General features: G+C 40.5%; 1 protein-coding gene across 3 annotated transcripts; it reads left to right on the forward strand.

Annotated features, from left to right (window-relative positions):
• The first annotated feature begins 3350 nt into the window (after positions 1 to 3350).
• zgc:153184 (capZ-interacting protein) lies at positions 3351 to 20675 on the forward strand. Of its 3 annotated transcripts, none has more exons than XM_028573445.1 (6): positions 3351 to 3559; positions 17530 to 17616; positions 17816 to 17887; positions 18250 to 18321; positions 19234 to 19446; positions 20083 to 20675. In XM_028573445.1, the coding sequence occupies exons 1-6, from the start codon at positions 3368 to 3370 to the stop codon at positions 20494 to 20496; spliced, it is 1050 nt and encodes a 349-aa protein (XP_028429246.1). In that variant the 5' UTR covers positions 3351 to 3367; the 3' UTR covers positions 20497 to 20675. The 3 variants fall into 3 exon arrangements, with proteins under 3 accessions (XP_028429246.1, XP_028429248.1, XP_028429247.1); XM_028573447.1 differs by having other exon boundaries at positions 19279 to 19446; XM_028573446.1 differs by having other exon boundaries at positions 18253 to 18321.
• The last annotated feature ends 632 nt before the right edge of the window (positions 20676 to 21307 follow it).

Below are 21307 nucleotides of genomic sequence, written 5' to 3' on the forward strand. Positions count from 1 at the left end.
GGCCTGGGTCTAATTCAGGACCACATATGGAAGAGGTCTAAATCTGATTTGAAAAAATCTGATCTGGGCCAGATTTGAGTGTTCACATTACTTCTGAAGAAGTCTGACCTGGTCACTTGACCCCATAGAAAATCCGATTTGGGCCACTTTGGCCTGCAGTCTGAATGTAGCCTTTTTTTTTTTTTTGATGGTTTCTTCTGTTGCCACGCTGCTCTCTGCACGGCCTCCGGTGCCATTCTCTTTTCTCTCTCGTCTTCCCCAAGCCCAAAGCTTTCCCCACACAGAGCCGACTCGCTGGCCAATCTGCAAATGCTCGCTGTGAAAGCCGCTATAATGGAGAGCCCAGGGAATTTGATGACCACCTATTTAGAAGCGTGAGGTAATGTATCTTGTGCAAACATAAAAGCTTGAAATGGTTAATCAGTTCACCCATCAGCAATCATGTCTCCCTGCCAGGCGTGTGCCAGTGCCACCTCATGTGGACACGGCTCGCACACCAATGTGTCTTTGGCTTTTACAAACCATTGGGCACTCCCACAGCTCTTTTGAACGCCTTTAACGACAGTGAGATAACACGCTTCATTTATTAAGCGCTAATCACCATGTCTTCTAAAGCTTTAAGTAAATCGTTTCCATTGTTTAATGAACCATGTTACACACAGAAGAGTCAATGCCCTGTTTCTCCAAACTAGTAGTAGAGTTCCTTCCAATTTGGAGGCTATTTAAATCTACTCGGTATCTGCAAAGTGTTTGTTCGTGAACAGTGTTTGACATTTGGCTTACTGATCTACTCAATTTCAAACCTATGAAACCAGATCACAACTTGCTTTAGGCTATTTGACGAGTAAACAAAAAGATGAAATAAATCATAAACATTTTAGGCTTTGATGAGGATCAGAATGTTTTTTTTATGTGAACAGATTCAGCAGTTCTTTACCAAACCTTTGGTCAATAATAATGTTACTTCTCTCCATCATAACTATGAACTAAGATAATGGAGAGAATATGGTGTGGTCAATACACCAGCAGGTGGAACTCGGTCTCTCCTGCGGTTGTGTGGTGTGTTGTTGGTGAGTCAGAAACCAAACCATTAGATGCTTCTCTACATGTCCACAGCACAAACCACTTAAGTGACTAACTCTCCTTCCTCCTGGCCCCAGGCAGGACAGCAGAGTAACTCCCAGATCTTTCATCCTTACATGAAAAAATTATTATTATTGACTAAAAAAGCAGCTAATAATACAAACAATTTCACATGTTTGCCAGCTGTGAGTGTCCTGGACTTGCATCATAGGGAAACCACAGAGAATCTGCAACTTGCAGTACATTCAGAAGAAGATGCAATGCACATTTTAACATAGTTGCAGGTGCAGGTGAGGCTTAGGCATTTCGGATATGCACATTTAGATCTGAAACCTAATGAAAGTCATGCAGCCTATGGTTCATGCATGAAGCACAATTCATAATCCAGCCTATAGACCCACTTTCTTGTAAAGAAAAAAAAACTCCTTCAACCTCAGATTTCTTTCATTACATTAAATTAGACTTGACAGGAATAATTTGCATTTAACTATTGTCAGGGCTGAATGTCTGACCTTTGAACTCATGTGTTTGCTTGTAGATATTGAGTATGTTGTGTTTTGAAGTTGGTCTATTTTTTCTAATTCAGTCAAATTAAGTTTTAGAGACCCTGCAGGAAGTGTAGGGAGGTTTTAATGACATCATAGAATATGAAAATACTATAAGTGATATAAACCACCCAGGCACACAAGTGCCTAAAGGAATATTAAAGAGAATTATTTTTTTATCAGGGTGAACATACTGTGAAGTACCAGCTAAATTGTTAAACTCAACCCACATACGTTTCTATGAACAGCACAATTATGCACACTGCTGTGGTTGGTGATCCCACACCTCACACAGCTGAGTCAAGACAGACAGCCAGTTAGAAGAATACTGCCTTCAAAATAAAAGTATAAATATTTGTGAGCATGGAGGGAAATTCGAGTTATAAAATTCCAGGTGAAAGTACATTTAAGGTTTGAAATGGTAAATAGAAAAGTTTGTTCGTTATCTAAAAGTTACATTGGGCTGAAATCTGGTGCTACACTGCACTCAAAGTGTAGCTTATATGGCCACATTTTAATCAAACATTTGGTTGTGGCCAAGAGTAAAACGTCCATGCATGAAAGTTTTGGCTCATAGCTAGCAGACCTGCAGCTATGATTGATTGCTAAATCGACTGAGAAGTTTAGTGAGATAAACAAAGTTTAAATTTCGCCGCATTTTTCATGCAATTATGATTTCTGCTGTGCATTGAGCGTTAAAGGTCCCATGACATGGTGCTCTTTGGATGCTTTTATGTAGGCCTTAGTGGTCCCCTAATACTGTATCTGAAGTCTCTTTTATATAGACCTTAGTGGTCCCCTAATACTTTATCTGAAGTCTCTTTTATATAGACCTTAGTGGTCCCCTAATACTGTATCTGAAGTCTCTTTTATATAGACCTTAGTGGTCCCCTAATACTGTATCTGAAGTCTCTTTTATATAGACCTCAGTGGTCCCCTAATACTGTATCTGAAGTCTCTTTTATATAGACCTTAGTGGTCCCCTAATACTGTATCTGAAGACTCTTTTATATAGACCTTAGTGGTCCCCTAATACTGTATCTGAAGTCTCTTTTATATAGACCTTAGTGGTCCCCTAATACTGTATCTGAAGTTTCTTTCCCGAAATGCAGCCTTGGTGCAGAATTACAGCCACTAGAGCCAGTCCCACAATGAGCTTTCCTTAGGATGTGCCATTTCTGTGTCTGTAGCTATTGAGGAGGAGAGAGAGGGGGGGGCAAGGTGAAGGGTGGGGTGTGGCCTTGACCAACTGCCACTTTGCTTGGCTCCTTTCTCATGGGTGGGCCATATTCTCTGGGCGGGCAAAGCAGAGAAAGGGGAGGTAACCTTTCCCCTTTTGACCTCATAAGGAGAAGATTCCAGATCGGCCCATCTGAGCTTTCATTTTCTCAAAGGCAGAGCAGGATACCCAGGGCTCGGTTTACACCTATCACCATTTCTAGCCACTGGGGGACCATAGGCAGGCTGGGGGAACTCATAAACCTCACAAAGTGAAATTTTCATGTCATGGGACCTTTAAAGCATGTTAAAATGCCATCTAATTTCTAATTCCAGTTTGCATTTGCCAAACTTCCCTACTTACAGAATAATAATAATAATAAAAAAAAATGTATGCAGGCCAGGCCCCAGAGGTTTAATAATTCAGTGCAACGTTCCAGTTTTTATTTTTTATTTTGAAAGTCTGTAGCAGAAGTAGTATTTTTTAAACCTGACTGACTTGACAGTGCTGACTGAGTCAAATGCGCGTAAAAGTTGTCCACTCCTCCTGCTCGTCCATGAGCTCATTTGGCTCCAGATATAAACACAGAGTTGTGTCCGTCCCCGCTGCGCTCCTCGGTCTCTTCACAACCAGCAGGCAGTTTGCTCCAACAGGCCGACCGACAGAAAGCAAGCAGGAGGGGACGATCTCTGGCACATTCCCCAGGATGGAGGTAACAACTCCGGGACTCTGGGGCTACTTTTCTTACCGTAGCCTGTACTTTAAGTCAACTTGAACAGATGTTTTTAACATCGAATGTGGTTTGGTGCAACCATGTGTGGTTGAAATTGAAACATGACATCATTGGAGCTCAGTGAGTAACTGTGTGCTCTGTGTTACTACTGTGATATTTCTGGAAGGACTAGGGCCAGCTGTCTGTGCAAAAGTTTAACAAATGAAATGCACGTGTAGTTGTGTTGACTACTCATCACACTTAAAAGTCCCTGATCTTTACAGCGTTTACCTCTTAACTTTGATATCTTATATAATACTGTATTTTTTACTTATGACAAACAATTTTGGCTATGGAATCTATTATATTTTGCGTGAATGTTATAGACTAGTTGCATGTCTGTCTTTAATTATGAAGTAATTTCAGACTTACTGAAAATATGGCTGCACATCTCTTTCCTGTGTAGTTGTTCTGTCACACACACACACACACACACACTCACCTCAACATATAGGCTGTTTGGCTCAGTATGTTTGATCTTTAGGCTGATATGGCTTAAAAGTAGGTTTGTGGTAAGGACTTCATAACAAGAAACCAGTGTTAGTGGAGGGAAATGGAGCTGACAGAACATCTGTCACAAGCCTGTGTTTGTGCGCTGTAATACAAGTGTGAAGTAAATGTCATTAGTTGATTTAGTCTTCGCTGTCAGTCTGCATTTTGCTTGTAAGTCTGAACATCCTCTATGTCCCACCCATCGTACCCTCAGCTGACAACCCATGCTTTCTCCTCTCAAAGGCCAAACTGCCTTTACCCACTTGCAGCTAAAAAAGGAAGAGTGTTCTTCTTCATGGTATAAGACGCCTGACCACGTCTGTTTTTCCTGCAGAGTTTGCTCGTAGGTTTGTGGCCTCCTCCCTCCAAAACAAGATGTTCCCTCCTAACTTTTAACCTCTTTTTCAAGTATTTAATGTTGTGTGGCAAATGGGAAGAGAAACGCCCATTTCTTCCCCCCACAGCACGTGAGGGAGCACATTAGTAATCTGCCACAGAACTACTCTCACATACTTAAACCACTCAATGTTATAGGACACAGATATAGTCTTTAGACCAGATCAGCTTAGATTTATGACCTTATTCCTCTTCCCCTGTTGCCAAAGTTGAGAGTAAAGAATTTGGACTGCACTGAAATCTGGAAAAAATGAAAGAGAAAAAAAAAGATACAGAGGGGGCTTTCTTAGGTTAAAAAAACCACAACAATCTGATAAGGTTGAACCTGTACAAGCAAGCTGAACACTGAGATGGAGAATGCCGATTCGAACTATTATTGTTTGTGACTCTGGCTTTTTCTGAATAAAGCCTCACAAACCCAGCCCAGATCTCACAAGCTCAGTTTCTAACTAGAAGCTAATAGTCTAGCAAGGAATTGAGTGGATGGTGTCAATGAGAAGCTCTGCAACGTAAATTTAAACGGAGTGCGTACTTGCCACTTCTTAACAATCTGATCTTGGTGAACAACTACCTAAGCAAGGGTTGGAAATGTAAGCGTTGCTCAGTGATTTCATGGTTTCATTTCTCACCTCAAATGTATTCGTACAAGAAAGTATGTTGCTGCTGTTGATAAAATTGATGTGGCTGAACTGCTTTCCGGTTTGCTGAGAATTTCCAACAGTAAACGGTCGGACACTTGAAATGAATTCATGCAAAATGTATCAGTTCTCCCAGATGTTAGCCGTTGGGATAGGATTTTTGCTCGCTGCATTTTGCCTAAAGCACCTGGAAACTAGCCGGTAAAGTCAGTCTCACACTCACCGTTATTTAAGCTGCTTCAGCTTTACGCTTTAATGACATCACCTATTAGTTTAATAGGTTCTGTTATTAAAAGAAGTCCATGTACACAAACATTGATTTACAACTGCAGAAAGCCTTAAGAGGAGATTGCCGCATGGAAATTCTTGAATTTTGTGTTTCCTGTTTCGCAAGCTAGTGAAATGACAAACTGGAATTTTTGTGCATTTGCGTGTGTTTGTGTGTACGACGCGTGTGTGTGCGCATGCACCAGAGGATTTGTACTGCCTGTGTGTTGGGTTGTGGAGTAGGGGAGTGGTGGTTTTCCTTTGATGGAAAAACAACACCACAGCTAGAGGAGTGAGTATTTTGGATTGCCTTGCCAACCATATGGTGTGCACATTTCTTATGTAATCCATAGTAAAGTTAAGAGACCAATAACCGAGGAGCTCAGTACCAGCCAGACCTTTTAATGAGTCAGGTTTTTTTTCTATTTTGCTATACAACCATATGTCATTTAAATAGTTGCACACTATTATAGGGCTGCAACTAACGATTATTTTAATGGTGGATTAATCGGTCAATTATTTTCTCGGTTAGTTGTTTTGGTCTGTAAAATGAATGATTGAAAAATGTGCATCAGTGTTTCCCAAAGCCCAAGATGACGTCCTAAAATGTCTTGTTTTGTCCACAACTCAAAGATATTCAGTTTACTGTTACAGAGGAGTGAAGAAACTAGAACAATATTCACATTTTTTTTCATTATAAAAATTACTCGTTTGTCGTTTTTGTTTTTTTTAAACAATTATCAAAATAGTTGGCGATTCATTTAAAGGTCCAGTGTGTAACGTGTTTAGTCGTTCATTATCAAAATCTGTGTTGCCCGTTCACAAACTTTTCCTTTTTCATGAATATTTACCACCACCATCAATTCCAAGTATTGCTATTGACTTGAAATTTTACATTTGCATTCTCATGAACTGGGGTAGACCATAGACCGTATATAATGGACCAATAGACCCCGTTGCTCTGGACGGAGACCAGTGAAGGCTATTAGAAGCAGTTTTCCGGTGATCTCTTGCTTTCCTGAGCAGCCTCCAACTGAGAGAGAAGACGTAGATGTGACGTGAGAAACCTGTCTGAAAGTGTGAAGTCTTCTGGTAGCTGTGCCAAGAGAAATCTCAATCATTCCCAATCTTACAGAGATGGAGAGTGTAGGTATATGTAAGGAGATAACATGGGCACAGGCTAATTATTGATCACTAACATGCTAGTTAACATTAGTAATTAAACCTAAACAGCTAATGTAAGTCGAAACTGCCTGCGAGCTTCTCCTGTACTATACGGTGATTCCTCTATGTGACACAATCGTTAGCCTATTTTTACAAAAACGTCTGCTACGGAGCCGTAACGTGAGATAAAAGGTAATGGAGCCTTTTATACATTGTTGTGTTTCTTTAGATATAAACAATGGACAAATAGTCTTTAAACGCTTCAGATGTAAAGTTATTCGCTGTCAAGTGACGTCAAAATGAATGGCAGTCAATGGGATGCTAACGGGAGGTGATCTCTTTGTAGTATCAAAATGGCGCCATAGGAGGTTTGAGTTCTGAAGCGAAGCTTACCCCCTTGGGGTAGACGCTCCATATTCATGCGCCATCTTGAAATACGTTAGCTGGTAAGGGACATACAGGATATACTGCTCCGCCTTTCACGTTTTCTCTGTTACATGATAAACTCCCAGCTGCTGCTAACGGGTATCGTAGCTTTCCGGCCCCGGCAAGTTTGAAGAAACAAACATGGAGGACCACACGTATTCAAAATCCAAATTTCAGGAACACGAATCTTCTTCTTCGCCCAGAAAAAGGAGATTGAAAAGAGCAAGAGACTGGCTTTTTGAAGCGTGAAGGCTACCGTAGCTGTAATACGTGAGAGAGTTGATTGCGATATATGATCTCCATGCTAGATGGGAGAAATTCCTACACATTGGACCTTTTTAATAGTTGATAAATAATGAATGGATTAAATGACTGGATTCATATTTGCAGCTCTACACTATTATGTTAACTATTATCAATTGTGTGTGTGTGTGTGTGTGTGTGTGTGTGTGTGTGTGGCCTGTTATAAGTCACGGTAATGGTTGGATCTGTGTTCAGAGTGTGTATGAAATGTGTAAATGTCATCTCATTTTAGAGCATATACAATTCATTAGTCGTGCGATTTAAAGCACTTCTGAGCCATGATAAGATGAGCTGGATGAAGAGCACGTATTGATGATAGGACCAACCACCAAAATCTCATGTGACATTAACTCGGCTTCCGCTGATGCTTCCTGTTGTGGCTTTTTTTTCATAACCTCCTGCAAACCACATCAGCTTTCTATCATATTGTTTCTGTCCAAATATGGGAAACCAGCACTTTGCAGTGGCAAAAAAAAAATATGGTAATTGCAAAATCAGTTGGAAAAGAGAAGCAAAAGTGCATAGTTTCTGCTAAATATTCATAATTTCACAGTAGTAGTACTTCTTTTCACTGTTTGGCAACATGCTGTCTGGGTGAAAACCTTGTACGTCCAAAACCGTTGTTTAAAGCCAATTTGAAAACATTTATTGAGCTATTGACGTCAGACGAAATCACCTCGTCACTCTAAATATTTGTAAAACCCACAAACTGACATAAAGGGTGACCAATGGCATCACCAGTTCAGAAGACTGTTTTTATTTTATTTTTTTTCTCATCAACTCATAACTCCGCAGGTGCTCCATGTACCATGCATGATATGGTTCTATGAAGAAAGACACTTTGCTGGACACAACTACAATTTTAACTAGCTTCCCAAAGTCAGGCAGGCCACTGCTTTGACCCACGGACAGAAACATACCCTCTGAATACTTTTGTTCCATAAAGGCAAGCATGGGTTGCAAGAGACACAAGACTTTTACCTCCATATTTCAGCTCTACAGCCATGGAGTGCTCGAGTGCATCAGGTGAAACTGCTGTGTGTCCAACTTCCAGATCATGTCTGAAAAGACTTGGCAAGTCTAGATGGTAAGCTAAAGTAAGCTGGGGTTTTGTAAATATTTGTAAAACAGGCTGACGTAAAGGGTGACCAATGGCATTGATTTATGAAATAAACAAAAAGAAGAAAATTACGAAATTTTGAGTTATGAGGTTTCTGCCCGACAGAGCCGAAATTTAGTTTCCCTGGTGATAATGGTTAACAGTGTGGAAACTAAAACTTGTTTTGGGCAAAATAACAGTTATCGCCATTTAAGTTAGCCAACCCTTAGTCTATATCCACGATTGCTCCGTTGCCAACGGAAATTCCGCCAGATTTCACTCATTTAGGCCAGATATCCGTTGCCTTGGGCTTCCTTTTGTGTTGGCGTTTTAAACTCTGGTGGATTTATGACAAGGTGACCAGATTTCTGAGACTATTTTTGAAAGTAAGTGCTGTAGTATAACCAGCAGAAGACTAATTATATGTGAGGTAAGTTTAGAGACATTACTCTATTTAATATTAAATGTTTTTGGCAGAAAATATTCCCCAAAATATGACTATGCTTATTTATTTTTTCAAAGTAAGTGCTGTAGTACAACTAGCAGGATACAAGTTATAATTGAGGTAAGTTTGGAGACACTACCTTATTTAATCATTAAATTAATACATATTTTTGTTGTATCTCTGTCTTGTTCAGTGTTGTACTTTGTAGACGGTCCCTAAGCACTCGTCTTACTGCTCGTAGAGACCAATGTTATTTCTCCGTCAGAGGTCGGCTCGTTTTGATGAAAATTAGTTTGTAGCTCGTTGTTAACCTTACTACGGTAGGAAAGATGCGTTGTTTGCTTTTTAATAACCTTTTCCTATATTTTAACTGATCCCGGAAGTTCGAATCTGAATATCTTTCGAACCTTACCGAAGTTGAGCTCTGAGCAGCTCGTTCTCTGGCTGTCTTGAGCCTGCGCGTGTATACGTTTGGTCAAGGTTTTCTTTTCTTCATTCCAATTTCGGGTCTGTCAGTCACAGTGAAAACTGGGGACATTTCCGGGGACAGCTCCAGCCAGGGACCGGTCACCGAAACCGGGGAGGTCTGGTCACCCTAATTTATGAGGACTATGGTTAACTGCTCCTCAGATCTCTACAGGGTAAATCCAGACCGCTAGCTGGACTAGACTATCTATCTATCTATCTATCTGAGTTTTCTATTGCATGACTAAAACAACTTTTGAACGTACATGTTCCAACAAAACAAGTTCCTTCCCGAGGCTATTTTGCAGAGGCACTGTGGCTCCGCTCGGCACCTTGCGCCGCCCAAGATGATTGTGGTTGGCTTAAAGAAATGCCAATTAACCAGAGCACGTTTTTCTCCAATCCCAGAATGCTGTGTGTACTAGCCAGACCCTCCTCCGCAGCGCCGTGGAGGAAGGTCTTATAATTTAGGAAATGCATTCAACATGTTTTCAGGCCTGAAGGATAGGCTACACACAATGGTTTCTTTTGGTGGACAAACGTTGCATATGAAGAAAACTGTTTATGGGTCCCAATGAAAACCCAAACTGGTAACTTTAATCTGGTCTGGCAGTGCTGTGTACCCTGAAGGCGATGACATACGGTACAACCTGAAACCTTTTCAGCAGACTCACTGTCTTTGGAGATTGCAGTGTGCACAGACTTGCTGACTGAAGCATTTAAATTGTTTGTAGTAAATGTGATATCGCCTGCAGTAAGATATTATTCTAAAATATATTGGTTGTGTCATCAATATATTGATTTGTTGCCTGTATTTACATCTCATCGAATCTCCTTTCAAAGTAGCTGTGTGGAAGCTTGGTTGGTTGGACAATTTTTGCACCCTCCTTTTTTTTTTTTTTTTTTTTTTTTTTTTTTTTTAGGAAAAATCAAATGGTTTAAAAAGCCTCATAATTCCTTAGCTGCTTGTTATTGCAGACAAGTGGTTGTTATTTTCTTAAACATTGTTCTAGTTGGTTGCCATTACAGGCCCTCACACGATGTATGAAGTGTGTTTTTTCTCTGAGTCCTCCTATCAGTCAGACCCTGCCCCTCGGATTTTCAGTCTGAAGCAGTGTGTGGCGCAGAGAGATAGCCTGGGTGGGAACTATTTTACGGACAAGATAGTGAGGAGGACACTGTGATCTGTGAAAGAAAAACACACATGCTGTTGGCTTTCAAGAAAGTTATATCACTGATAGATACATGTAGGCTGAGGCAGCCTGAGTCACGCTTGAAGCTGTCGGAGACATCTGCAGATTGTCAAACAAGTTGAATTTACTCAGTGTTTTAAAGTCTACAAACGTGAGATACATGCAGACAGGATTTTGAGAACAGTGAGCCAGACAGAGGAAGTAGAAACGCCAACAAAAAAAATCATCGTGACTTTATAACTCACAGTTAACCTATACTGCCTGCACCTCCTTAACCACCCTCCTCTAAATTTGGCATCTAGCCATGCTCTTTATTTCCTTCTTTGGCAGAAAGGAGTGCAAACACAGCGAGTGCTGCAAGCTCCTTATACATTGCAAGGGCCATTCTTTTAACATTTTGTGAAATTTTGAACTTTTGGTTTTCAGGCTTAAAAGGCTGGTGCAAACTGCAAATTTTAACATTTTATAAACCCATTAATCTTTTTGGAAGGACCATGTATACAAGATGTAAGGAAAAAAATCTAATTAACCTTAACTTCTGGCTGAAACCAAGACTACTCAGAACTCTAGAGATAGATCTATAGAGAAGTCCACAATGTCAATAGCGTGGCTTGGAAACTGGACTGTGACATGTGGCCTTTCCATTATACGGAAGGACAGCCAATCCAACCAGATCCTTAACTTCAGTAAAAAAAATACTCCATTAGCAAGTAAAAGTCCTGCATTAAAAATGTACTACAGTAAATGGACAGAAGTGTTATCAGCTAAATGTACGCAAGTATAAATAAAACTCCTCGTTATGGAGAATGGTCTCTTTCGGTGTTATAGACTATTTGATCCTAAAGTTTGCAATGTCCTAAGTCTGCCATGGATGAATGGAAGTCAAACCCTGTGGGGGTGATGTATATCCGCTGAAATGACGCTATGTCGTAGCGGGGAAGGTGCAGGGCTTCACTGAATGAAGTCATCCCATGTCTGTGCTACTCAGCCTCCACGTCAACTATCTGATCCACTGTCCTGGTGGGTTTTGTCTCTGTGATTGCTGGATCAGAGTGGTTAAGAATACCAGAACACTCTGTCTAATCCCCAACAGATGCTTGTATTATTTCTTGCTAAGGATCAAACATTTGGAGGACGTACTGTCTGCTGTGAGCGGTTTGTGTTATCTTTTGTTACTCATTACGCATTCACTCTCCATTGCCCTGCCTTCTCCTATATCCTATTGTCTGCCACACTTTTTTCTTATTGTGCAATTATAGCGGCCGTTATTCCTTCTTTACATATTATGTGCTTTACTTCCTCGTAAGCTTCCACTATTAGCTGTTGCTCAATGGGTGTAAAGTACAAGACAATTTCTTCTCCATTTCAGCATCCGCTTACTTACACCTATTCACCCCTCATTAGCCTGGCTTGGCCAACGTGAAATGCACAAAACCAGGATACAATGATTGGACTAGGTCGCTTTTTTTTTCTGGATTTCTAAATTCTGCTTTTGTGAAATAGCCCTCTGGTCTATATCTTCATAATTTGATCATTGCAGTTAAAAAGCATATCTGAAAAAAAAGCCTCTTGGGGTCTTGACTCCGTTGCATTTTTCACATTTAAGAAAGACATTTCCGTCTTGTGGTCTTTCTTTGGAATTTTAACTTTATCAGCAGCTTTCTGTTCTCAGATCATATGGATGTATTTTCCTTTTTTCTCTGGGTGCATATTATTTCATGACATATTTGCTTTCCCACCCTACAGTACAAGTCTGTGTCTGCAGCACCTCCCTTTTCCTTTGAGGCAGGGGCAGTAATGTCTGGTAGATGAGGGTGTTCATTTACCTCATCCCTCTGATTGAGGGCCTTTTGTAGTCTTCTCACACACACAACCCATGTAAAAACACACAAACACAGTGCCAGCGAGGGCAGTGGAAAAATGAGATATTCAGATGATGTCCGTCCAAAACCACATCATGTTTTCCTGGAAAGCCAGTGAGCGAGAAGGTGGCGGTCTGCTCTCGTACCACTTAACAAGTGTAGGCAGAAGGGCGCTGCCCACTGTTGGTCCCCCGCAGAACACACCGACGTGTGAAAACAAAGTCTGCGGACCCAAACTGAAGCCTTGGTGATCTCATTGAACAATCGCTAGCTCAGCAGCTGTGCTTTTGGTGTTTTTTATTTATCTTCCACTTTCCCAGATTTCCAGTGTTTGGGGCTCACCAGCTAGAGCTTATGGGGATTGAGAGTTCCTAGAGAAGGGTTAAAGATCCTGAGCCAGACATCATATTTTTCAGCTCCATGGTAGATTACATGGCCTGTTGTCTCCCTGACCTGTTATATCAGGCAGATATGTTAGGATTTACTAGACTTATATCATGTGCTTCTTCTCCCCTGCCTCTGGAAATATGAATAACCGGAACGGACAATAGCAGACTTTGTGTGATCAGTTTGTCTCTGTCTTTTCTTTCCACATCTGCTGGTCATACAGAAAACCTCGTGTCTCCATCAGGCTGGTTGGGATTATCCTTTACTTATCTAAACACAGCTCGCTGAGATGCACCGACTTTTTCTGCAACACATTCACACTGAAAACCAGTCTTTTCAGGTGTGGCCATTAGGGCTGGGTTCAAATAATAGTCTTCAACAAAAATCGATTTTTAGTTTGAGTGATCTGATATTGATTCATAAAATCCAGAAATCGATCTTTTAATATGTGCTTTTTCACCATGGCTGGAAGTACTTTAAACAACCTTTTTGGGGGTCAATTCTTAATGTAAACATTAACCGGTTCATTATTAAAAAATATTTGAGGGTTGCTTCTTCCTTGTACAATTTACAGCATACGTTCTCTGAGAATCTTTTTATATCCAAGATTGGTATTGTAACTGAAATGTCCCTTACCTAATTGATATTGAATCAGGACAATTTATGACCTGCTTCATGTAGTTCTACTGGAACATAGGGTCAGTTTCAGCAAATATGACAGAAAGTTAGTTTCATAAGTCTTACCTACTACATCTTTTAATATTAGGTTCCAAAATTAGTGCATCAATGTGGTGAAGTACCTTGATTTGTCAGTTATTTAAGTTAGACACTTTGTATAGAATTTCTTGTAAGATAGCAGCATTATTTAGTGACGTTGGTGGAGAAGAATGCGTTGCTGTGTCCTTTTTGATACTAGCACTACAGGGACACCAAAGTCAGCCACTCAGCAGCTCCACTGCATTTGCGCAAATGTACCACAACAGTATTGATGTATACTCCACTCAAGTGGAAACAGTGTTCACAGGGCGGCAGGCTGTCCATGGTAACTACAGAGGCTCCTTGAGTTTCTGGGGAGGGAAAACGACCCAAGAAAAGATTTGTTATATAGGCATCGACACACGGTAGTGTCTCGTGTCCTGCACTGCAAATATACCGTATTATCTGTGAATTAACCATCGTACCAACGTATTTTCACACCTGGCATGGGGATTCAACAAAATTCTTTCATTTATAATACTTTACGATCCTGTAGGCTACCACTGTTTGCATTTTTTGGGATCAATCAAAATCTATCTATCTATCTATCTTGACTGCCAGTTTTTCTACAAGCATAAATTGACTTTATTTGTCACGCTATTAAATAATGGAAAAGCTCTTCATATTTAAAGAATAAAAATGTTTTGGTGCATTTTAGTGTGTATTGTTTGTGTAACTGTAAACAAGCAAGCAAGCAACATCTGAAGGATCTGTTTCCATGGAAGTCAGAGTTCAGAAATGGCTTGTTTCTTTTTTAGTGTCGACACAGGGCCAATTTTGGAGAACTTGGATCACATGACTCGGGCACTTTTTTTTTTTTTTTTTTTTTTTTTTTTTCAATGTTTCCTTGTTTAGTCATGCTCAATTGCTCTGTATGATAGATTAGTATGTTTCAGATGTGGTCTAGCATATCCAGGGACACTCTCTCTCAGGAGCTGAGGGGTTACAGAGCAGAGCTGTGATCCAGGCTGCCTGCACAGCTCTGGGGCTTTTTCCCAGGCCTAGAGCCCCAGAAATAGTTTGCCCTGCTCTCTCCTGCAGTGAACCACAGTTTCCCACTCTTCCACAGAGCTTGGGGTCCCAGCTGAGTTAAACAAGCGCAATACTGATAACCAACCGTAGGCCTTGTATGGCTTATCGAATTAATGCGTTTCTTCAGTCATCTCAGTGAAATCATTTGAGTTTAACTGAGAGAAAAAGATGCTTGCTTGCAAATTATTTAATTAGTTCAGATTAGTATACCGTATGCATTGCCTATACTGTATGTTTTGCATAAGACAATGCCTCTGTAGAAAAGTTCTTGTTTAAATTATAGCAGATATAAAGCTTACTATGTCATCTGGGTAGGTCACTTGCTATGCTAGATTAGTTCTAAAGTACCAGTGGAAGTTTTGATACTGTAATACATTCCTACAATTCTTTTACATTAAATATGAATAAACCCACTTCTATCACCTTATATTCTGTATGCATTGTCAGTCTATTTTAAGTCTGAGAGGTATTTCCATTGAGTCAGACGTTATTTTCATTCTGCATGAAGAAGCTTATTAAAGATTAGGGCTCTCTTTGAAAGGATGCATGGAAGGATATTAATGGATCTGAAATGACTTCTTCTAAAACTAGAAAGTTGTTGAATAGTTAATGCTGCTGAAGCCTTTTAAATCTTCATATAGCGCTCACATTGTATTTAAGTCACTTTTGCAGGTAACTGATTATTTCTAAAATAATCAAAATATCACTTGGTAGAGCAGGCGCCTATACATAGGTTTACTCCTCAATGCAGCGGCTGCAGGTTTGACTCTGCCCTGCGGCCCTTTGCTGCATGTCATGCCCCCCCCCTCTCTCCCCTTTCATGTCTTCAGCTGTCCTATATAAATAAAGGCCTAAAATGCCCAAATATCATCTTTGCTGTGTCCAATATTAAGATCTGATATCGGTCCCGATATTGACAAAATAGCTTGATCAGGGATTGGAAAAATTAACAGATCCACGGGCCTTATCCAGTTTTGTTAGTTTTTTTTCCCCTCTGTCGCATGTGTGTCGCGTGCGGGAAGAGTTGAGTGTACAAATAAATAAGAATTCAATAATAAGATATATGATATTCAATCTATGTTATTTTATCTTAGTTAGGAAAGTAATATTTAGTTAGGAAAGTAATATTTAGTTAGGAAAGTAATGTTTAGTTAGGAAAGTAATATTTAGTTAGGAAAGTCTGGGGCCTTTAGTCTCTTCCACATGAAGGTATAAGGTGGAAGGTATACAGTGTATTATTAATTCAACAATGGTATCTGCTTGGTATCGATCATCGACAGATACACAAAGCCCAGGCATTGGGACTGAAAAAGTCAGATCGGTGCATCCCTACTTTGCTGTACATGACCAAGTTAACAGTAAAATTACGGCGGTCATCTCCAACGTATATGTTTTTTAAATAACATTTAAACCATATGTCAGGAAAAGAAGTAACCCACTGGAAAGAATAAAGAATGTATTGATTGTATGTTCGAGGGGGCTGGTAGACATTTCTCCTGTGTATCATTTAAAGTTTCATGAAAACGGGAACCTTCGATTTTATTTTTTTTTTCACCCAAAACACTTGAGCAGTGACTCAAACAAACAAAGCCACTTCCTTTGCCTGCACTGCTGTGACTAGAGTTTGTGCTCCGAAGGAGGCTTTGTTTTTGAAGGACAGGAAAGAGTTAAACAATTAGAGGTTACAAAATAATGGTGTGGGTGGTCCCTGGTGATTACTATTTATCACGGATGAGAAAAGAGAACTCAGGAAAAGGGTTGGGATGTTGGATTAGGACACAGAGGAGGCGCAGAGAGAAGCATTAACCGTGGCACTGCAGGGCTAGCTGATGCTGTAATACGTTTGGGTGGAGGGAGCAAGGTGGTGAGGTCATGTTGAAAACAAGGGGGGGGGAAAATGAAGCTTGTGATTAAAATGTGGAATGTGTGTATCTGCGACGCTTGGGAGATCCATGTTTCCATGGGCTACGGCTCAAACTGCAGAGCGGGAGGGGAACAAGTGCACACCCAGGAAATGTGACACAATTGGCATCTGTGAGGAGAGGCATGAGCTTTTTAGTGGCCAATAAAAGTAGGATGGAAATGAGCTGTAGCTTCAAAGCCAGAAAGAGAACGGGAGGTGCACCAAAAGCAGTGACTGTACAATGCAAATCATTAAATGGTGACATGATGCATGAGAAATCTGCACAGTGCTGGCACAGCTCAGGCTGCCGGCATGTTGTAAACAAATGTCTTCTTCGACCAATTCACGGTCCGATGACTAGAACCTGGAAAACCAGTGTCCCACTAGAGTGTTTTTTGTTTTGTGCACATTTCAGGCTGCAGCCATCAGCAAACTTATCACGTAGGAAACCGATATGTGGAGTGAGTTAATGGTCATGAAAGGGCAGCGCAGAGGAGGGAAGTTTAGCAATCCGCTTGGGAATAGTGGGAGAGACAGAAAGTAAAGGGGCCAAGAAGTGATAACAGTGTGAGGCTGCAAGTACAGGTCCCTCCTGTCACAGGCTGCGGGGTGATGTTGAACAGCTGTGGAGAGAGGGGCTCACTTCCTGTGTCCAAGCTCACAGAATATGCTCCTTAGCAGGAGAAGAGATGAGTGGGTTAGTTCCTCCTAGGGAAGCATTGAACCCAAGTTTTCTTTTTGTTTCAGTTTTTTCCTCCCCAACCTTCCTGCAACCCATCTGCATTTTCTTTTTTACAAAGAGGGAAGTGAAACATGTTCTGCATCTTAGAACATCTCATTGTACATCTCATTAGCTCTCTAAGCAAGTTACATCCCTGAGTAACATAATTCAGTTGTTGTGCCTCATCTAACAGGGCAAAGGCATGTTATGCATATTTCTTCACGTGCATTTAAACTAGCATTCTGTTTGAAAGTGTTACACTTTACACTCAACATATGGGAGGCAATACATCATTTTAACGTGACAAACTGTGTCAAGACTGTTAGCATTAAGTATTTTAAATGGCTTTCTTTTCCAATAGGATTCTCCAGGATCCAAGCCATCAGTGGCTGAGCTGGCTGGAAGGTTCAAAGGTCACATTCTACCAATGCCCACCTCAAATAACGAGGTACTTTATTTATATCTAATATGTCACTGTTACAGTATCGATACAATAATATACCTAGTCTAGCTGCCAAGAAAAACAGCTCTCCACATTCTGTACAATTTGTTTTCATACTTAAATGGAGTAGTGGGTGAATATATAGATATATCTATCTATCGCTTGTGCTTACAGATTTTTATTTACAATTCCTCTTTTTTTGTAGTTGTCATTTCGAAGAAGACCTCCATGTTCCCTAAAGTTGCAAAGTCAAAAAGATGATGATGAAGAATCAGATGTAAGTCATGTTCTTCCTTGACTGATATATGTTCTATAAATCTGTCTTCTTGATATACAAAGGAAGTCTCCAGAAAACCGATTTTGGATTGGTTTACTGTACATTTTCATTGCCACCTCACAATTTCAACACACTAGGCAGTGTACTGTTGCCAAATCCATAATGTATCTAATTTTTTTCTTCTGCCTAAAACATTGGGAAAGTTGTGTTAGGAAAGTACTGCTGTATTTCTTCATAGAAAGGACTACCAAACAAACCACACTAACTGTCTTTGCATGGCACATTGTAACACAAAGCACAAAAATGTTTTAAATTTTGTGAATTTGTCTTTTCATTCATTCTGGTCTGACTGCGTTCTCTAGCAGAAATCTATTGTCTCACCAAATCCCTTTAAAATCAAGATGAAGAACTCCTCCATCATTGAGAAACTTCAGGTAAAAAAACTTTTGTGACGGAAATGGGACACAAAACAAGTGCTTATCTCACTAATGATGTTATTATAGGATGTAGTATACAGGCAGCAGTAGTCAGGAGTTTGCATAATCCAGAGATTGAGATGTGTAAAGCATTACTGCCACCCACTGTTCAGTTGACATTGGTAACTGAGCTGTTTGCATGCTGAGAAAAAGGGGAAGGGCTTGTCCCTGATGCCACAAGCTGCTCCGATTAATGATTTAATGGGATCAGGGGCTACTCAGCCTCTAGTGAGGCTCGAACTCTCCACTATCGTACCATTATTTAGCAATTCACACGGTGGGCAGCCATGGGACAAAAGGGCTGCCGCTTCTCCCTCTTCCTCTTCTCCCCAGTGGAGGTAGGATACTCTCCTCTAAACTTGAACAGTCGTTTGGGGACTAACTCGAGATTTGATGTACTTTAGTTCTCAGGCTGAATAGGACAGGTGTTGTTTGTGACACTTAAAATGGAATGTCAGGCCGTCCTTATAGCGGGTGAGTTTCTAAGTAGGAAGGAGAGCTGTGCACACCTGTAAAATACTTATATTTTCAAACTAAATTACACATTTTAAGGATAAATAATCCCTGCTTTTTGTATATATACAGTGTGTTTTAAGAATATACCCACGTATAAAGCAACATTACATTTTTTTTATTTTCACTTATATTTCCTAATAGAATGACTCTTAAGTTGAATTTATGGCTCATTCTCGATGACTATCTCAGGTTTATGGTCATTGTAGGTTTATAGTATGTTTTATTTTAAAAAGTGCTGTGTAAATACCTTTTTAATTCCAGTAATTAAGGACATTGTTGATTAGGTTTCAATAGAACACAATATACTAAGGAGATTATAGTATCCAGGCTACAGGATCTTCCTTTGCCCTGTAGGCCAATCTTGCCTTGTCACCCACTGCTCTGCTGCCTTCACCCAAGAGTCCCGAGGCCAAGCTCCAGCCAGCACCGTTGTCCCCGACCACACCCGGGAGCCCGCAAAGCCCCCTGAGCCCCACCCTGCGGCCCTCACATCTGTCCAGTGAAGAGGAGGACCCAATCAGCTTTGACAGCCCTCCTGAAGGCACCCCGCTGCCGAGCATCAACAAGGTAAACGTAGAGTACCATCTCCTTTTTAATAATGCAGTTGGACAAGTTTGTGCTATTACTGTGAGTATCCTGTTGATGAGCACCCTAGATCATGTTATTCCCAGATCATATGGAAGCATTTTTGAGTAGTTAGTACTCTTATGTTTTATATATTTGCGTGGTGTTTTTACACGTGAGGTTCTGAGTCACTAAATGACAAACATGAGCTGCTGTCACATTAAGGTCCCTGAAGTGTTTCTCACGCTATTCACCGACTGAGCCGTGACGTCACAGCCGGACACATGGTCCCTGTTGACGTGTCTCTCAGCGGGTGTTCTGCATATCTTCTGGTTAAGCAGGACTTGGATAAGCTGGCGCAAGATGCCCCTGTAGTGCACGAGTACTGCTGCAAGGGGGATTGAAAATGTAATCCCCTTAGCCTAGTTACAGAAGAGTCCCTAGGTACCATTTTGTGCATTGCTCTCACGCATATGCTGAGACTTGGGACAGTTGATGGAAATAATTTGATGATATAAATAAATTGATATTGAATGTAGGTTCTTAACTGTCTTTAAAGATTTAAGTTGCCTTGATTATTTAAAATGTATGTACATGATCTTAATTCCCTGCTGGTTCTTACTCCTCTTTTCCACACAGACTCGTGCACGGCTATCCTTCAAAAGGCGCCCGCCCACGAGACAGCACAGGAGGTCAGCTGGAGAGGAGAGACCCTCTGGGATTGCTCTGTCTCCATGTGAACTGTACAGCCCAAAAGAAAATGGGGACACGGACCAGGTCTTTGATTATGGACCGCTGGAAAATCTGAAAGAAGCTGAAGAGCAGGACAAGGACTGTGAAAAAACAGAGGATGAGGTAGCAAGTGACACAGATGACAGCGGAGATCCAGAGAAGGAGCCGGGAGCACAACAAGCCCAGAACTTTGAGGCTTCGGAGGAGGAACAGCAGCCTTCAGAGCCATGCACTGGCCGGCAGATGGAGGGCAATGTTGAAACCAAGGGGAACGAGGAGATGCCTCGGGACGAGCACCAAGGAGGAAATGACACGGTGTGAACTGTGAATGTTTTCTTTAAGAAAAAAATATGAATAAGTTATTCAGCGCTTTGATTAAGAGAACTCTTAAAATAACTCCTCAGAAAAAGTTCATTGGTTTTAAATTTCTTGGTACCTGATCTTTTTAAGGCCCTGTATCGCCCTCTCCTGGCCGTTTCCCTGAACAGGTCTATAAACACTGGAGAGTTCGAAGAAGCAGCTGTTCTCTGCACATGGAAATAAGTTGATACTGTATCCATTATCAGGCAGAGGGAATTTGTGTCCTATTGTATCAAGTCTGCAAGACCAGACTCCTGTTTTTATGACAAATGGCATGTTTTTCTTTGCAAATCAAAGACATTGTTAAGAGTGCACTTCCATGTCAAAAGTATCTGTCATGTACAAAGGACTTTGGAAATACTGAATGTTGGGTTGACAAAAATCTAAATATTATTAGATTTTATATATATATATATATATATATATATAAAATAATATTTAGAAAAAAAAAAAAATATATATATATATATATATATATATATATATATATATATATATATATATATATTAGCAGATGCATACAATATTCTGGCATCATACCAAATCCCTTTCACTAGGTTAAAATGATGTACTTTGCCTATCTAGTTTTCCTTTGTATGTCGGTCTAATTCTCTGCTTGTCTTTTATTTTGTATTCTACAAAATATCACAGTGCTACTGTGGAGTGGCTCAGGTCCTCAGCAATTATGCACAGAAATGTTAAGAAAATAAACCGCTTCCTTCTTCTATATATCTAATTTTATTTTTGTGTTTGGTAAAAGTTTTGAGTTGAA

The sequence above is a fragment of the Perca flavescens genome, chromosome 3, assembly GCF_004354835.1.
Source record: "Perca flavescens isolate YP-PL-M2 chromosome 3, PFLA_1.0, whole genome shotgun sequence".
In the NCBI taxonomy this organism is placed as follows: Eukaryota; Metazoa; Chordata; class Actinopteri; order Perciformes; family Percidae; genus Perca; species Perca flavescens.

Excerpts from the sequence above, each read along its gene's own strand:
- zgc:153184 (XM_028573445.1), top strand. The coding sequence starts at position 3,368 with ATGCGCGTAAAAGTTGTCCACTCCTCCTGCTCGTCCATGAGCTCATTT. Across the intron at positions 3,560-17,529 it reads GCACATTCCCCAGGATGGAG|GATTCTCCAGGATCCAAGCC; the intron begins GTAACAACTCCG and ends CTTTTCCAATAG. Across the intron at positions 18,322-19,233 it reads CCATCATTGAGAAACTTCAG|GCCAATCTTGCCTTGTCACC; the intron begins GTAAAAAAACTT and ends TTTGCCCTGTAG.